General features: G+C 35.2%; 1 protein-coding gene across 4 annotated transcripts in view; it reads left to right on the plus strand.

Moving 5' to 3' along the window:
* PHKA1 (phosphorylase kinase regulatory subunit alpha 1) overlaps positions 1-14782 on the plus strand; it is a 99049-nt gene that overhangs the window by 15739 nt on the left and 68528 nt on the right. For all 4 annotated transcript variants that reach the window (XM_010973578.3, XM_010973577.3, XM_010973579.3 and 1 more), the window contains exons 6-10: positions 3165-3245; positions 8028-8126; positions 9074-9220; positions 10500-10553; positions 12050-12172. In XM_010973578.3, coding sequence (XP_010971880.1) covers positions 3165-3245; positions 8028-8126; positions 9074-9220; positions 10500-10553; positions 12050-12172 — 504 coding nt within the window. The remainder of the gene's footprint in view (positions 1-3164; positions 3246-8027; positions 8127-9073; positions 9221-10499; positions 10554-12049; positions 12173-14782) is intronic.

Consider the following 14782-nt stretch of genomic DNA (forward strand, 5'->3'; position numbering starts at 1 on the left):
TTTAAACATATGATGTTTTTAAAATACAGAACAACCCATTCGTTCTCTTACCGCTGACCCTCATAGTGAACCAATCTATAAGGCTTCTGGCAGAAATTGCCTTCAGCCTTTTTCTTTACTAAACTCTGTCATCCTCTATTTGCCTTCTTCCCAAGGGATTTACAGAGTTAAGAGGGTCAAGATGCAATGCTTTCATTCCTTTCAAACTCTATTATACCTCATGGTATGTATTTGGCAGTCTGGGTCTAAATTGTGGTCTTATTTTAATGGTTTGTGAATAAACAGGAACAAGATGGCTAGGGAGTATTACGGGTCAGTTAACTACTTGGAAATAAAGTTTAATGTGTTTAATATCATCTGTAGACATTGGTCCAGTGCTTACTATACAAAAATAGTTACTTTTTCTCACAACTACTATGTGAGGTAGGTTTTTATTAAGTCATAGTATATTTAACGTCTTTTCTCTCAGAGACTGCTGTTCTTCATTGTATGATGTTCATTGTATTGAAAATGGCTGCGTCACAAATATTCTAGTTGTTTTTTAGTTGTTTAATTGTTTTAGTTTGTTTAGTTGCTTTTTAGTTATTGGTGTGAGGATAAATCTGGAACCTGTCACTCCATATTTGCCAGAAGGATAATTCTGATGTAGACATATTTGATGCAAATAGACATTACTTGTTGATGGACCACTTTGTTTTCTGATACCATAGGCCTGCTGTGATCCAGGGTTCTCTGGCCTCTCCATTGCAGCAAAGGGTTGCAGCAGTAGAATTAATGATCTTTGTGCCTTCTAATAGTCTGATACTTGCTGCACAAACTAAGGTAGAGCTGGGTTTAGGGGCAAATGAGACTAATCATGGGATAAATATGGGTTACCTTTCTGAAGCTTCATTTTTTAGCTCAGAGATATGTTATGAAGAGTAATTTAAGATAGATACCAAAATAAACATACATACGTGTGCACATGGGTGTTTCCAAGTCTTGTTCAATGAGAGGGCCTAGAAGCCTGACACCACAGTAACAGTGAACACCAGTGCCCAGGTCTTGTATGTAACTATCATTCTTTAATAAGAGAAACCAGGATTCCTTGTAGAAGTGGTTGATTCTAGGGTTGGGGCAGGGAAAATACAAGATGAGATTGGAGCATCTTATAGTGACAAAAAGTGAGGAAGTGTTCAAAAAGAATGGAGCATGTCAAAAGGGCACAGGAGCCAACCTAGAAGAACTCCCAATGGCTAAAGCTGGAACAAGTTGAGCAACAAAATAAATAATGATAACATTTTATTATAACCCAGAGAATAACCTAAATATTTTTAAGTTAATGCTAGTGTAAATAAATAACTGAGTAAATAAATGGGGTAGAGAGGATAGCTCTTCCTTAGAGAAGAATTGTAATTAATGAGTGTAGGGGTAATGAAGGAACTAGAAAATCACCGTTGAAACCCCACTATAAATTATTGCAGGCACAATTCACCGATGGATGCTAAGTTAGTGGGTGGATGAAGATAAACAGGATTATTTGCACAGTCATAAAGTATCTCTCTCAAGATATTAATTACAAGCATACCTTATTTTACTGTGCTTTGCTTTATTGCACTTCACAGTTTTACAAATTGAAGGTTTGTGGCAACCCTGCATCAAGCAAGTCTATTGGTGCCATTTTTCCAACAGCATTTGCTCACTTCATGTCTCTGTGTTACATTTTGGTAATTCTCGCAGTATTCAAGCCCTCCACCAGCAAAAAGAGTATGACTCACTGAAGTCTCAGATAATGGTTAGCATTTTTTAGCAATAAGGTATTTTTTAATTAAGGAATGTGCATTGTTTACTTAGACATAATACTATTGCACACTTAATAGACTATAGTATAGTGTAAACATAACTTACATGCACTGGAAAACCAAAAAGTCACGTGACTTACTTTATTGCAATATTCACTTTATTGTCGTGGTCTGGAACTGAACCCACAATATCTCTGAGATATCCTTATAAATAGTATAATAATATAATAGTATAATAGAAAAATAGTCTGCAGACAATATCTTAACCAAGTGATGAAGGTTAACATCATCAGTAATAAGACATATCAACATCATGTACCCCTGATATGATGCACTAAGAAGGAGCATAATGTCTATAGTATTCTTGCTAAAAATACTTAACTTCAATCTAATCAAGAGAAGACATCGAGCAAACCCAAACTGAGGGAAATCTATAAAATATCTGACCACTAATCTTCAGAAAGTGTCAAGGTCATGAAAGACTTGAGAAACTGCAACTGATTGGAAGAGACTAAGGAGGCATGACAAATGCAACATGGTATTCTGGATTGGATCCAGGAATATAGAAGGCTATTAATGAAAAAAACCAGTGAAATCCTAGTAAAGTCAATAATTTGGTTACTAGTATTTAACTGATGTTAATTTCTTCACTTTGACAATTGTACTGTGGTTATGTCAGGTATTAGCATTAGTGGAAGCTGAGTGAAAGGTGTGTGGGACCTCACTATTTTTGTAGCTTTTCTGTAAGTCTAAAGTTATTTCAAAACAAGAAAAATTTTAATTAATTTTAAATGTTTTCTTTATATTATCAAGGGAATGTATAGAGCTATGGTTAAGAATGTAGGCTTTGGAGCACTTGGACTCTAATCCTAGCTCTGTCATTTATTAGTGTTGTGACCTTGGGTGAGTCATTTAACCTCTCTTTGTACCTCAGTTTCATCATCTGTAAAATGAAAGGATTAAGGAAGATAATAGTGTAAAGTGCATAGGCAAGTGCATGGTACATGGTCAATGCCAATAGAGAGTAAAATTAGAATGGATGTTTAAGATAAAATACTTGGTTACTGTTTAGGCTCCGTCTCCTACCCCCCTGCGTATCTGCTTTTATGAAAAAAATTTGAGAAGCACTTCTTAAGATGGACTGTTACAGTTCTTAGTCCTGATAAACTGTCAGAGGGTCTTCTAACTTCTTGGAGGCCCCAATAGAATTTAAAGCTACTGGGAAAATAGCTACGGGGGGAACCTAACTCATTGGCATCTCCTTAGTAAGCACTGTGGGTAAACGTATATATGGCAACTTAGCTAATATGTGTACCTTTTATTCAAGGATTGTGTATCTAATAAGCATGACTTGCTAATGGTGTGTTGGTTATTTTATGCCAGGACTTCGGGATATGGGAACGTGGAGACAAGACCAACCAAGGGATCTCAGAATTGAATGCCAGTTCAGTTGGAATGGCAAAGGTAATTTTTCTTGCCTTGTTTTTACCACGTGTCGGGTAAGGAAGGCTTAACATGCATGTGGACCATCATCAAGTTAATTGTCCTTTTAAACCACAGGCAATATTACAATTCTCCCATAGAACTATGGGCATGTAGATGAAGACTTCTTTCAAAAGCTCCAGATTTGTATGTCCAACTGCTTTTGTAGCATATATCTACTTATATATCCTACAAGGACCTCAGAAAACATACCTTAAGCTAAACTCATCATCTGTGTCACTACAAAAACAAACAAAAGATGGCTTCTGTTCCTTCTATACACCAGTTGAAAAAGCTTGATATCAGGGAACCATCTCTCAATCCTCCACCCTAGTCATTCTCTTGCATCCCCTGTATTGTTATCTTCATCATTATTATCTTCTACTTGGCTTCATCTTTTCCTTCCTACTGCTACCACCTTAATTTCAGCTCTTATCTCTGGAAACAGCAAGAAGGCATAAACTAGGATAGCATGAATAGTATCAAACATATTCATTATAATGATAAATATTCATGACTTAATTTGTTTCCCCTACCAAAAGGCAAAGTTACAGATTGATTTTAAAAAAGAAAAGAGAAAAGAACTCCAGTATATACCTATACCACCTATAACTCTAAGACAACAAATTGCTACAGAAAGATTAAAAGCAGAAGGATGGGCAAAGTCTGGCCAAAATAAACAAAAAAGATCACAGGTGACTATGTGAATGTCAAATGAAGTAGAATTCAAAGCAAAAAAGTATTTATGACACATTGTAATTGACTGTGTACTTCAATAAAATAAATAAATAAATAATTTTTTTTAAGTATTACATGGAACAAAGAGGACAGAGAGGGTCAAGATAGAATTTTAAAAGGCACAACCTATAATGAGAAAGTCTGGTCTGGAATGTATTTTCAGTTAATACAGGCAAAATATATTAGAAACACAAGGCAAAATAGAAATAGCTATAAGGGGACAACTTAACACAAACCATTGACAAGCTATGACAGATAAAAATAAGAAATAGAAATAGAAAATTTAAACTATGTAATTAACGTGGTTGAATTTATGAATATATTTGGAACTTTGTGCCTATAAAATATTTATTCCCTGGGTAAACTTTTTGTTTTTATTGCATTTTTTAATTACCAAAGTGATACAGATATTGAGCTTATTTTTAAAAACTAAATCCTACTCTGTTTACCTCTTTGTTACCTGATTTTTTAAATTCAACAATCTCATATTTCACTGAACAACATAACCAAACATCCTCTTTCATACAGATAATCTAGTTCATTCTTTTCAGTTGCTGCACAGTATTTAATAATTACTGTACTGATAATAATGCTTTAGTGAGGATCCTTGTACATATATTCTGGTGAACTTGTACAAATATTTTTGTAGGATAGATTCCTAAAAGGGAAATCACTGGTTTAAGTGATATAAATTCTTTTAATTGCCCACCAAAATAATTTCCAGCCGTTTATGTTTTGCCCCATTCTTATATGATGGATGCATGCCATCATGTGCCATATGCGCATTTTTCTCAAACCCTCACTACTCTGGGTATTACCAATACTTTGGAATAATTTGACTTAAAAATTTTTTAACCACTGAAACTTTTCTTTACATTTTATTTTGAAATCATTTCAGACCTTGGGAGTGTTGCAAGAATTCTGCAAAGAATTCCCATATACACTTCATCGAAGTTCCCCTCTTGTTAACACTTGCTTTTTGTTAACACACACACATTATGGTTTTCCGAACCAGTTGAGAGTAAATTGCAATGATGCCTCATTTTTCCTAAATATTTCAGTGTGAGTTTCCTCAAAGACTCTTCCATAACCATGGTACAGTCATCAAAATCATGAAATGAACACTGGCATTATACTACCACCTAATCCAAAGACCCCATTCAGATTTCTTTAATTGTCCTAATAATATCATTTATAGCAAAAAGAAACAGACAAAAACCTTATGATCCAGGATCCAATCCAGGATAACATGTTATGTTTAGTTGTAATGTCTCTTTAGATTCCTTTAACCTGGAATAATACTTTAGACCTTACTTGCCTTTTATGACTTCGGCATTTTTAAAGATTACAGGCAAGTTGTTTTACTAATGTCCCTCAGTTTGATTTTGTGTGATATTTCCTCATGATTTGATTCAAGCTATGCATTTTGGCAAGAATACTACAGAAATGATGATGTGTCCTCAGTATATCATCAAGAAGTACCAGATGTGGATTTGTCCCATTGCTGTTCATGTTAAGTTTGATGACTTCATTAAGGTGGTATCTGCCGTATTTCTATGCAGTAAATTTGCTGTTTTTCTTCTTGTAATTAATAAGTATTTTGTACCTGAATGATTTCTGCTTACCCATTAGGTCTCAGTTTAGACATAATTTCTCCAGGAAAGCTTTTCAGAACTGCCTGCTATCCCAAAGACTAAATCAGCTCTGCCTCATAATTGAGGAACTATAAATAACTAATAAATACTTAAAAGAATATTCAACCTTATAAGCAAATTAATACAACAGACTCACCATTTTTCTATCAGATTAGGAAACAATTTAAAGATAATACTTTGTTTGCATTAAAGAAGTTTCTGTCATACACTACAGTATAGCTTACATGAAAAGCAATTTAGCATTAAGTCTTAAAAATTGTTCATGCCTTTTGACCCAGTTATTCTACTTCAGGGAATTAATACTTAGAAAATAACTCATTCTACTCTGTTTTTACAAGTTCAACTTTGTTGGTTTCCACATATAAGGGATATAATATAGTATCTGTCTTCCTCTGCCTGATTTATCTCAGTTAGCATAATGCCCTCAAGGTATATCCATGTTGTCACAAATGGTAAAGATTTCCTTCTTTCTTATGACTGAATAATATTCTGTTATATGCACATAGATACATACACACACACACACACACACACACACACACACACACATCTTTATCCATTCATCTGTTGACAGATACTTCTATTGTTTCCGTATCTTGGCTGTTGTGAATGATGCAGCAGTAAACATAGGAGTGCATATATCTGTTTGATATCCTGTTATCATTTCCTTTGGATATATACCCAGTAGTAAAATTGCTGATCATATGGTAGTTCTATTTTTAATTTTTTGAGTAACCTCCATACTTATTATTTTCCATAGTGGCTTAACCAGCTTGCATTCCCACCAACAGTGTACAGGAGTTCCCTTTTCTCCACATCCTCACCAATACTTATCTTTTTGATAATACTCATTCTGACAGATGTGAGGTGATATCACATTGTGGTTTGGATTTGCATTTCCCTGTTGATAAGTGATGTTGACCATCTTTTCATGTACCTGTTGGCCATTTGTATGTCCTCTTTGGAAAAAATGTCTATTCAATTCCATTGCCCATTTTTAATTGAATTATGTGGGGTTTTTTGCTGTTGAATTGTATGAGTTCTTTACATATTTTGGATATAAACTTCTCATGTGGTTTCCAAATACTTTCTCCCATTCTATATGTTGCCTTTTCATCTTTTTGATTCTTTTGTTTTTGTGCAGAAGCTTTTTAGTTTAATGTAGTCCCCCTTATTGATTTTTGCTTTTGTTGCTTTTACTTTTGGTGTTATATCTAAAAATCATTGCCAAGACCAATGTAAAGGAGGAGTTTTGTGGTATCAAGTCTTATGCTTAATCCATTTTAAATTAATTTATTATTCAGATAAATTTATTATGTATTATTTATGCCTGTATCATACTATTTTAATTACTATAACTTTGTAGTATAGTCTGAAATCAGGACATGTTATGCCTCCACCTTTGTTTTTCTTTTTCATGACTGCTTCAGCTATTTGGGGTCTTTTGTGATTCCATACAAATTTTAGGATTTTTTTCCTATTTCTGTGAAAAATGCCATTGGAATTCTGATAAGGATTGCACTGGATCTATAGATGACTTTGGGTAGTATGGCTGTTTTAGCAATATTAATTCTTCTTATCCATGAGCATGGGATATCTTTCCATTTGTTTATGCCTTCACTTTCTTTCATCAAAGTATTGTAATTTGCACAGATCTTTCATCTCCTTGGTTAAATTTATTAAGTATTTTTATTTTTTTTTTTTGATGCTATTGTGAGTGGGCTAGTTTCTTTCTTTTTCAGGTGTTTTATTGTTAATGTGCAGAAAACACCACTGATTTCTGTATGTTAAATTTTATATCCTAAAACTTTACTAAATTTGTTGATTAGTTTCAGCAGTTCTTTGGTTAAACCTTTAGGGTTTTCTATGTATAAGATCTTGTCACCTGCAAATAATGACAGTTTTACTTCTTCCTTTCTGATTTGGATGCCTTTTATTTCTTTTTCTTGCCTAATTGCTTTAGCTAGGACTTCCAGTACTATGTTGAATAAGAGTGGTGAGAGTAGGCACCCTTGTCTTGCCCTGATCTTATAGGAAAACTTTCAATTTTTTACCACTGAGTATAATGTTAGCTATTGGTTTGTTGTATATGGCCTTTATTATGTTGAGGTATGTTCCTTCTATACCAAATTTGTTGAGGGTTTTTATCAGGAGAGTATGACTGCAACCTCCATCTTAAGTGTCTCTGGAACAATATGGAAGACAAATAAAAAACCTCAGAAGCTCCTGGGAATAAGGAATATTATTATATTTTCTGTTCTGCTCAATATATTTAAAATGTCATGTGCATTAATATGATACAGGGTACAGGGAAAAGAAATATACATCTTTATAATGCTGAAGTTGTCCTTTCTTTCTTTGTTCCTCAAAGGCAGCCCTGGAAGCATTAGATGAACTGGACCTGTTTGGTGTGAAAGGTGGGCCCCAGTCAGTTATCCATGTCCTAGCTGATGAAGTGCAACACTGCCAGGTAAGAGAATAATGGACCACATTATAGAAAAATGTATTCTTACTCAAACTCAAATTTAGCATGAGCTTTAGAATAAGGGAACCTGAATGAGTATATAATCTGATTTATTACCATGTGCCAAAAATGTCTTATCAAGCATCCTACAGAGATAAGCCTGATATAGCATGGACTATAACATAGATCATAGTCCTGTTCTCTCACCCAAGGTTATGAAAGGATCCCACCATAGTGTATGGAATTCTCCAGTATTGTCCTATCAAGAGCCTCTGGGCTCTGCTCCTGAATATCTCCTTTTCTAAACATACCAAAAGAACAAGAGATGGTCGGTTTTGAGTGTTCTTCTTGATAGTGGCTCTGAAACTTTCTCTTGTCCCTGGTTGGCTCTAGGGTTAGATGTTTGGAGATTAGATTGTTTACGTGGTAAATATGTATCTTCAGCTTTATTTAGGATTATTCTCTGTGTTGAAAGATTAAGGTTCTTGTCATTGACAAGATGGCCTTTCTCCTCTTCCTCAAACCCTGATTAGACACTCATAGTGTTCTAGTGAATACAAACTCACCTTCTGATTTTTAAAATGCGCTATTTTCCATGGAAAAGATAAATTTCAGGAGTATAGGAGCTGAGCCTTCCATATCCTGCTTCCCAGCAGCTACATTTTATCTTTATGCTTAAGCGTAGTTGCTAATGGAGCCACAAGATTGTGGGTGGATGTTAGAGTATTCTTTATCCATTAGCAGCTGCTTAAGAATCAGGATTAGGAAGCTTTGAGAGCAAGATTAAGACAAGGGATTTCTAGAAATAGCTAGTTTTCTAAGTTCTCACTATTGAAAAATTTTTAAGTTTTCATCTGAATGATCCTCTTCCCTAAATCTTTTGAAACTAATGCTACTAGTTTTATAACCCTGAGTTATTTACTATGTGCCATATTTGACTTCCTTTCTTTTAGTCTATCCTTAATTCAATACTCCCCCGGGCTTCAACATCCAAAGAAGTTGATGCTAGTCTACTTTCAGTTATTTCCTTCCCAGCCTTTGCAGTAGAGGATAACCAGTTGGTTGAGCTCACAAAACAGGAAATCATCACCAAGCTTCAGGTATGTCCATATGTGCCTTTCTTTTCTTTAGAATTCTGACTTTAAGGGGAAATTAGTATCTTTGGCCTTGAATATGACCTGTGTCATTATTTAACCAAGTGATCAGGGTTAACATCACCAGTAGTAAGATATATTGACATCATGTATGCCCTGATACAGTACACTGAGAAGTGCACAGCACCTCTGTGGTGTCCTTCCCAATAATGTATTACTTCAGTCTAATCATGAGAAAACATCAGACAAAACCAAATTGAAGCAGGGGTGGGTATAGTTCAGTGGTAGAGTGCCATCTTAGCATGCATGAGGTCCTGGGTTCAATCCCCAGTACCATCATTAAAAATAAATAAACCTAATTACCCCACCCCTAAAAATAATAAAAAAAATAAAATTTAAAAATTTGAATAAAAAACAAATTGAGGGACATTCTACAAAGTAACTGAGGAACACTCTTCAAAAGTGTCAAGGTGATGAAAAACAAGGAAAGACTGAGGAATTATCACAGATTAGAAGAGAATAAGGAGACATGACAACTAAATGAATTGGATCTTGGAACAGAAAAAAAGCATTAGTGGAAAAACTGTTGAAATCCAGATAAGTTCTGTACTTTGGGTAATAGTGTTAATTTTTTAATTTTGGTAAGTGTTCTGTGGTTACATAAGGTGTTAATATTAGGGGACAGTGGCTGAAGGGTATATGGGGGTTCTCTGTACTGTTTTTGGAACTCTTCCTGTAAGTCAGATTATCTCAAAAAAATTTTAATGTGTTTCTTTTTTTTAAAAAAAAACTGTGATCTCTTATGAACTGTGTGAACAGGACCACAGAACTTAGTAATTGGGTTGTCATAGACTTACCCTATGGTGGAAAGCCATGAAGAAGATAATATAAGAACGCTACTTTAGGGAAGAGCCTGTAACAGCTCTCATTTGAAATCACATTGCTGAAATCAGTTTCTGCTGCTGAGCTGATAACCATGGTTTTTTTTAAAATTATTATTATTATTTTAAAATTTAATTTAATTTAATTTTTTGTGGGGAGAGGTGATTAGATTTACTTATTTATTTTTAGAGGAAGTACTGAGGATTGAACCCAGGACCTTGTGTATGCTAAGCATGTTCTCTAGCACTTGAGCTATACCCTCCTCTCTTAAATTATTTTTAAAGTATCATGTTTATATTGATGATAGGTTGGCACATGTAGCTGCTGCAAAAGATAGATTTCTGATTAATTATATTGCTGTGCCCATGTGCATGCTTCCAACTTGTCTCCTCTGCATTCCCAGGGTCGTTATGGTTGCTGTCGCTTTCTACGAGATGGATATAAAACTCCTAAAGAGGTAGGTTTGTTTTCCCCAAAAGGAGTCCAAAGTTGAATAATCACTACTATGTGCAGATTGACTCAGAGAAAATAGTACTCACTGATAGTACTTAAAGTAATCACTAAATAGAATAACAACAACTGATATTTGCTACCTTTGTTGGGACTAGTTGCCAAGTATTGTCTATGAGTCTCTCTGGATGAAATAAAATAGAGGAAGGTGTAGTCCTTATACCTCTTGCAGTTGGTTAGTTTCAGGAAAGAGCTATTGATGGATGCTTAAAGCAATGGATGAAAGTTTAGGGAGAAACAGAATATTTACATAGTCTCAAAGTATTTCCCCCCAAATATTTAATAATTATAAAGGGAAAAATCTATCAGTGGATCTTTTTTGGATCCCTCCCACCTTTTGCAGTTGGTTAGCTCTAAATGGTACTTGATCTTGAAAAGTTAACTTCCTTTTGTTCTACATATCAAAAGTTCTCCTTGGAAATATCATTGGAGAAAATTAACTATTATTAAAGGGAATAATAAACACTTTCATTGGCTTTGTAAACGTTATTGAACACTTAGGTTTGCTGGTCGAGAGCCATTATGATTTTTTTTAAATTATCAAGCTCAAACTCTTCTGGTTTACTTCCCCTTTTTCACTTTATTCTTTAAACCTTTTGACTTAACACCTTTGACTTCTGCCCGTATTGAACTATTAAAATTGTGCTCTGAAATATCATCATAATCTCCTAAGTGACCAGTCTCTAACCCCTGGTTGAAACTGGACCAAGAGGCAGCTTTGGGAGGAGAGGGGTGGGGCAGGGATGCTGGGATGTGCCCACCCTTGGCCCTGCCAAAAAAAAAAATCCAGCAGCCCTTTCTCAGTCCTTATTCACCTTGACTTCTCTGTCGTACATCACTGTTACCTATCCCTACATTTTCTTGAAGTTCTTTTCCTATTTTAATTTCCACAACTCTACCCCATACTAATTTTCTTCTCTTTCTATCCTTCTCTTATCAAACTATGAAGGTTTACCATAACTCTATTCTTGGGCTGCTTCTTCATTTTATATACACACACACACACACACAAACACACACACATACACACACACACACAAACACACACACATGCACACACACACACACACACTACATCTGTAACTTATCTTCATGTGTCACCTCTATAAGGAAGATTCCCAAACTCTCATCTCTTTCTGTCCTTCTTAACATTTCTGTTTATGTGTTCTGCTGCTACCTCAAACTTAACAAATACAAAACCGAACTCAAGTTTATTACGAATTAGACTCACATCTTCATACACCTGCTTGTGGTGTCATTATTATCCCAGTTCTACTAAGAGTCACATGACGAAGTACTAAGGGAGGGGATTGTGTATGTGCTCTGCCTTCTCTGAAACAAACTGTATCAGTGGTGAAAGACTGTGTTGTAATACTTCTGAACTAAAGGTATAGTCTAACCTTGGAGTGATAAGACAGACTTTGTTTATTGTGTTTTTACCAGGATCCCAATCGTCTGTACTATGAACCAGCTGAGCTGAAGTTATTTGAAAACATTGAGTGTGAATGGCCATTGTTCTGGACATACTTTATCCTTGATGGGATCTTTAGTGGCAATGCAGAGCAGGTAATGTGCTGGGAAAAGAGCATTTCAGTAGAATGTTCTTATTATGTCTTCCTCTTTTCAGTTAATGGCTGTGCTGAGCCTGTGTCCAAATGAAAGCCTTCCCTAATAGGGAGGAGACAGAGTTATCTTCTAGATACTAGTAGTTGAGGGCACTAGGTTAAGAGTTACAAGACCTGGATATTGTCAGCACTCAGACTTGACTTTTAACAAATAGAGAAAGCAAAATAACAAGTCCTGTCCACTTGCCTTAATCATTAGAGGTGCTTGAATTTACCTCCTGACTTTGTATGTCTTTTTTCTTTTAATAAATCTTGGAAATGATGTTCTGACCTAAACAAAAACAAAAAAACAAAAAACGAAACAACAACCCACTCATACCCTGTATTTCACCCCAGAAAATACGGTCATCATTGCTTTTTGAGCTACATAAATAAAGTAGTTTAGAAACCATTGCTGGAAAACAGTGAGGTTGGGAAATTTAATCAAGTAAGTTTAGTGTTAGGCACTCTGCAGACTGGCTGTGTTCTAAACTTGGACATAAATCCAACACATTTGGAAGTCATTTATACTTGGCTACATAAAATACAATTTTGTGTAATTTGAATGCTTTGGCCAATAGTAATCTGTAACTGCCAATATGAGTTTGAATAATAGGGTTATACCAAAGTTTCAGGGACCACAAAGTGCTATTTTACTCTAAATTTTAGTAAATGATAGAGTATCCATTTTTGAGCAAGAAATGAAATAAGCAGTAATAGAAATACCCGCCCTATTTTGACCACCCTATTTTGATTCTACCATTTTTCTCTGTCCTTCTCAAATTCCACAAAATTGTTTAGCAAAAACTGTGCTTGCTCAAAGGAAGATTTATTTATCAAATGTGCCAAGTAAATACAAAGCACATTCAGGTTTCTTGAACTCTGGGGGAAAAAGAGTTGGAAGGCCTGAATTCTTTTTTATTCTTTTTTTTTTTCCTGGCTTTGCTACTGACTACTGAGTAGCCCAAGTATTGTCATTGACTTCTTTGCTTTTTCTGTACAGGCGTGCCTCAGAGATATGCAGGTTTGGTTCCAGATTACCACAAATATTGCAAATATTGCAATAAAGCGAGGTGCATGAATTTTTTTGGTTTCCCAGTGCATATAAAAGTTATGTTTACACTAGAGTCTATTAAGTGTGCAACAGCAGTATGTCTTAAAAGAAACAATGTCACACCTTTATTAAAGTATTAATTCCATAATTAAAAATATTTTATTGCTAAAAAATGCTAACCATCATCTGAGCCTTCCATGGATCATAATCTTTTTTCTGGTAGATACTTTGAAATACTGCGGGAATTGCCAAAATGTGACACAAAGACACAAAAAGAGTAAATGCTGTTGGAAAAAATGGTGCCAATAGACTTGCTCAAACAGGGTTACCACAGACTTTCAGTTTGTAAAAAATGCAGTATCTGTGAAGCACAATAAAGTGAAGTGCAGTAGAATGAGGTCTGCCTGTACATATGATGAGAATAGTTCTTCTCTCTTCAGTGAAGAAGAACTTAGCCCTAAAATGCTTTGAATTTCACAGGTAGACATGTCATAAGTGCAGGGTACATTCAGTTTGGCTATAATGAGGCGAAAATCACCATGCTCTACATATTCAAGAAATAAAAACTGTAGGACTTAAGGGAAAACGTGGTTGGGAACAACACTTAAAAAGTTTGTCAGAAATACATACAAAATGATAGGAACGTAATAAAAACAGTATCACGGCTTTACATGTTAAATGCTTAAGAAATACATAAATACCACAATAGATATGAAACTTATGCCTTGAAAAACACCTGAAGTTTGCTTGTGGATATGTGCACCCACATTCTTACCAGCTTACCTGCGAGGCTCCCATGCTCATCCTATGTGCCACAGGAAGAGAACAAAAGAGAGAGAACGTAAGAGAAAAGAGGAAAAGAATATAGAACAGGGAGAAAGAATAAAAAAATAGGCTGAGGATAAAGGGGGAAATTAAAGAGAAGGGAAGGCACAGAGCCATGCAGCCAGGACAGCCACAACATGGGAGCAGCTCGGGAGTGGTAGAGAGAGCTGCCTGAAATTGGGTAGGAAGTTATAACACCACATATGGATGTTATATGTGGACGGGTTGTGGTTCATTGTTCTCATGTGTGCACATGTGTGTTTTGTGTATTACATGACTCAGTTCAACTGAGTGCATTCTCAGACTGAAATTGTGCATGAGCAGATATGAAATTCATGTTTTGCTCAAATTATTCTCTAATATATCAAACACACTGGAACAAATTTGTGTTTTCAAAACAACTATTACAGCAGAACTGACTGTATATTTTTTCACCATAAATTACAGTGGGTTTTTTGTTTTTACTTTTTATGTATTACTAATCTACAGCAAATTGTTAAACAAAAAATGTAAACTTGATCATAATAGAAACTTAATTTAGCAGATAAAACACAGTTTTAAAAGCAATTATATCTTAAGTCAAAAAGCTATACTTAGGGTAGTACATAGTGGCTAAAAACAGGCCCGTGGAGGCAGGCTGAGTTGGGCTCAAATCTGGGGTTAGCCTTGCACTCACTGTGTGATGTTTCACAA

This window comes from Camelus bactrianus, chromosome X, assembly GCF_048773025.1.
Source record: "Camelus bactrianus isolate YW-2024 breed Bactrian camel chromosome X, ASM4877302v1, whole genome shotgun sequence".
NCBI lineage: Eukaryota > Metazoa > Chordata > Mammalia > Artiodactyla > Camelidae > Camelus > Camelus bactrianus.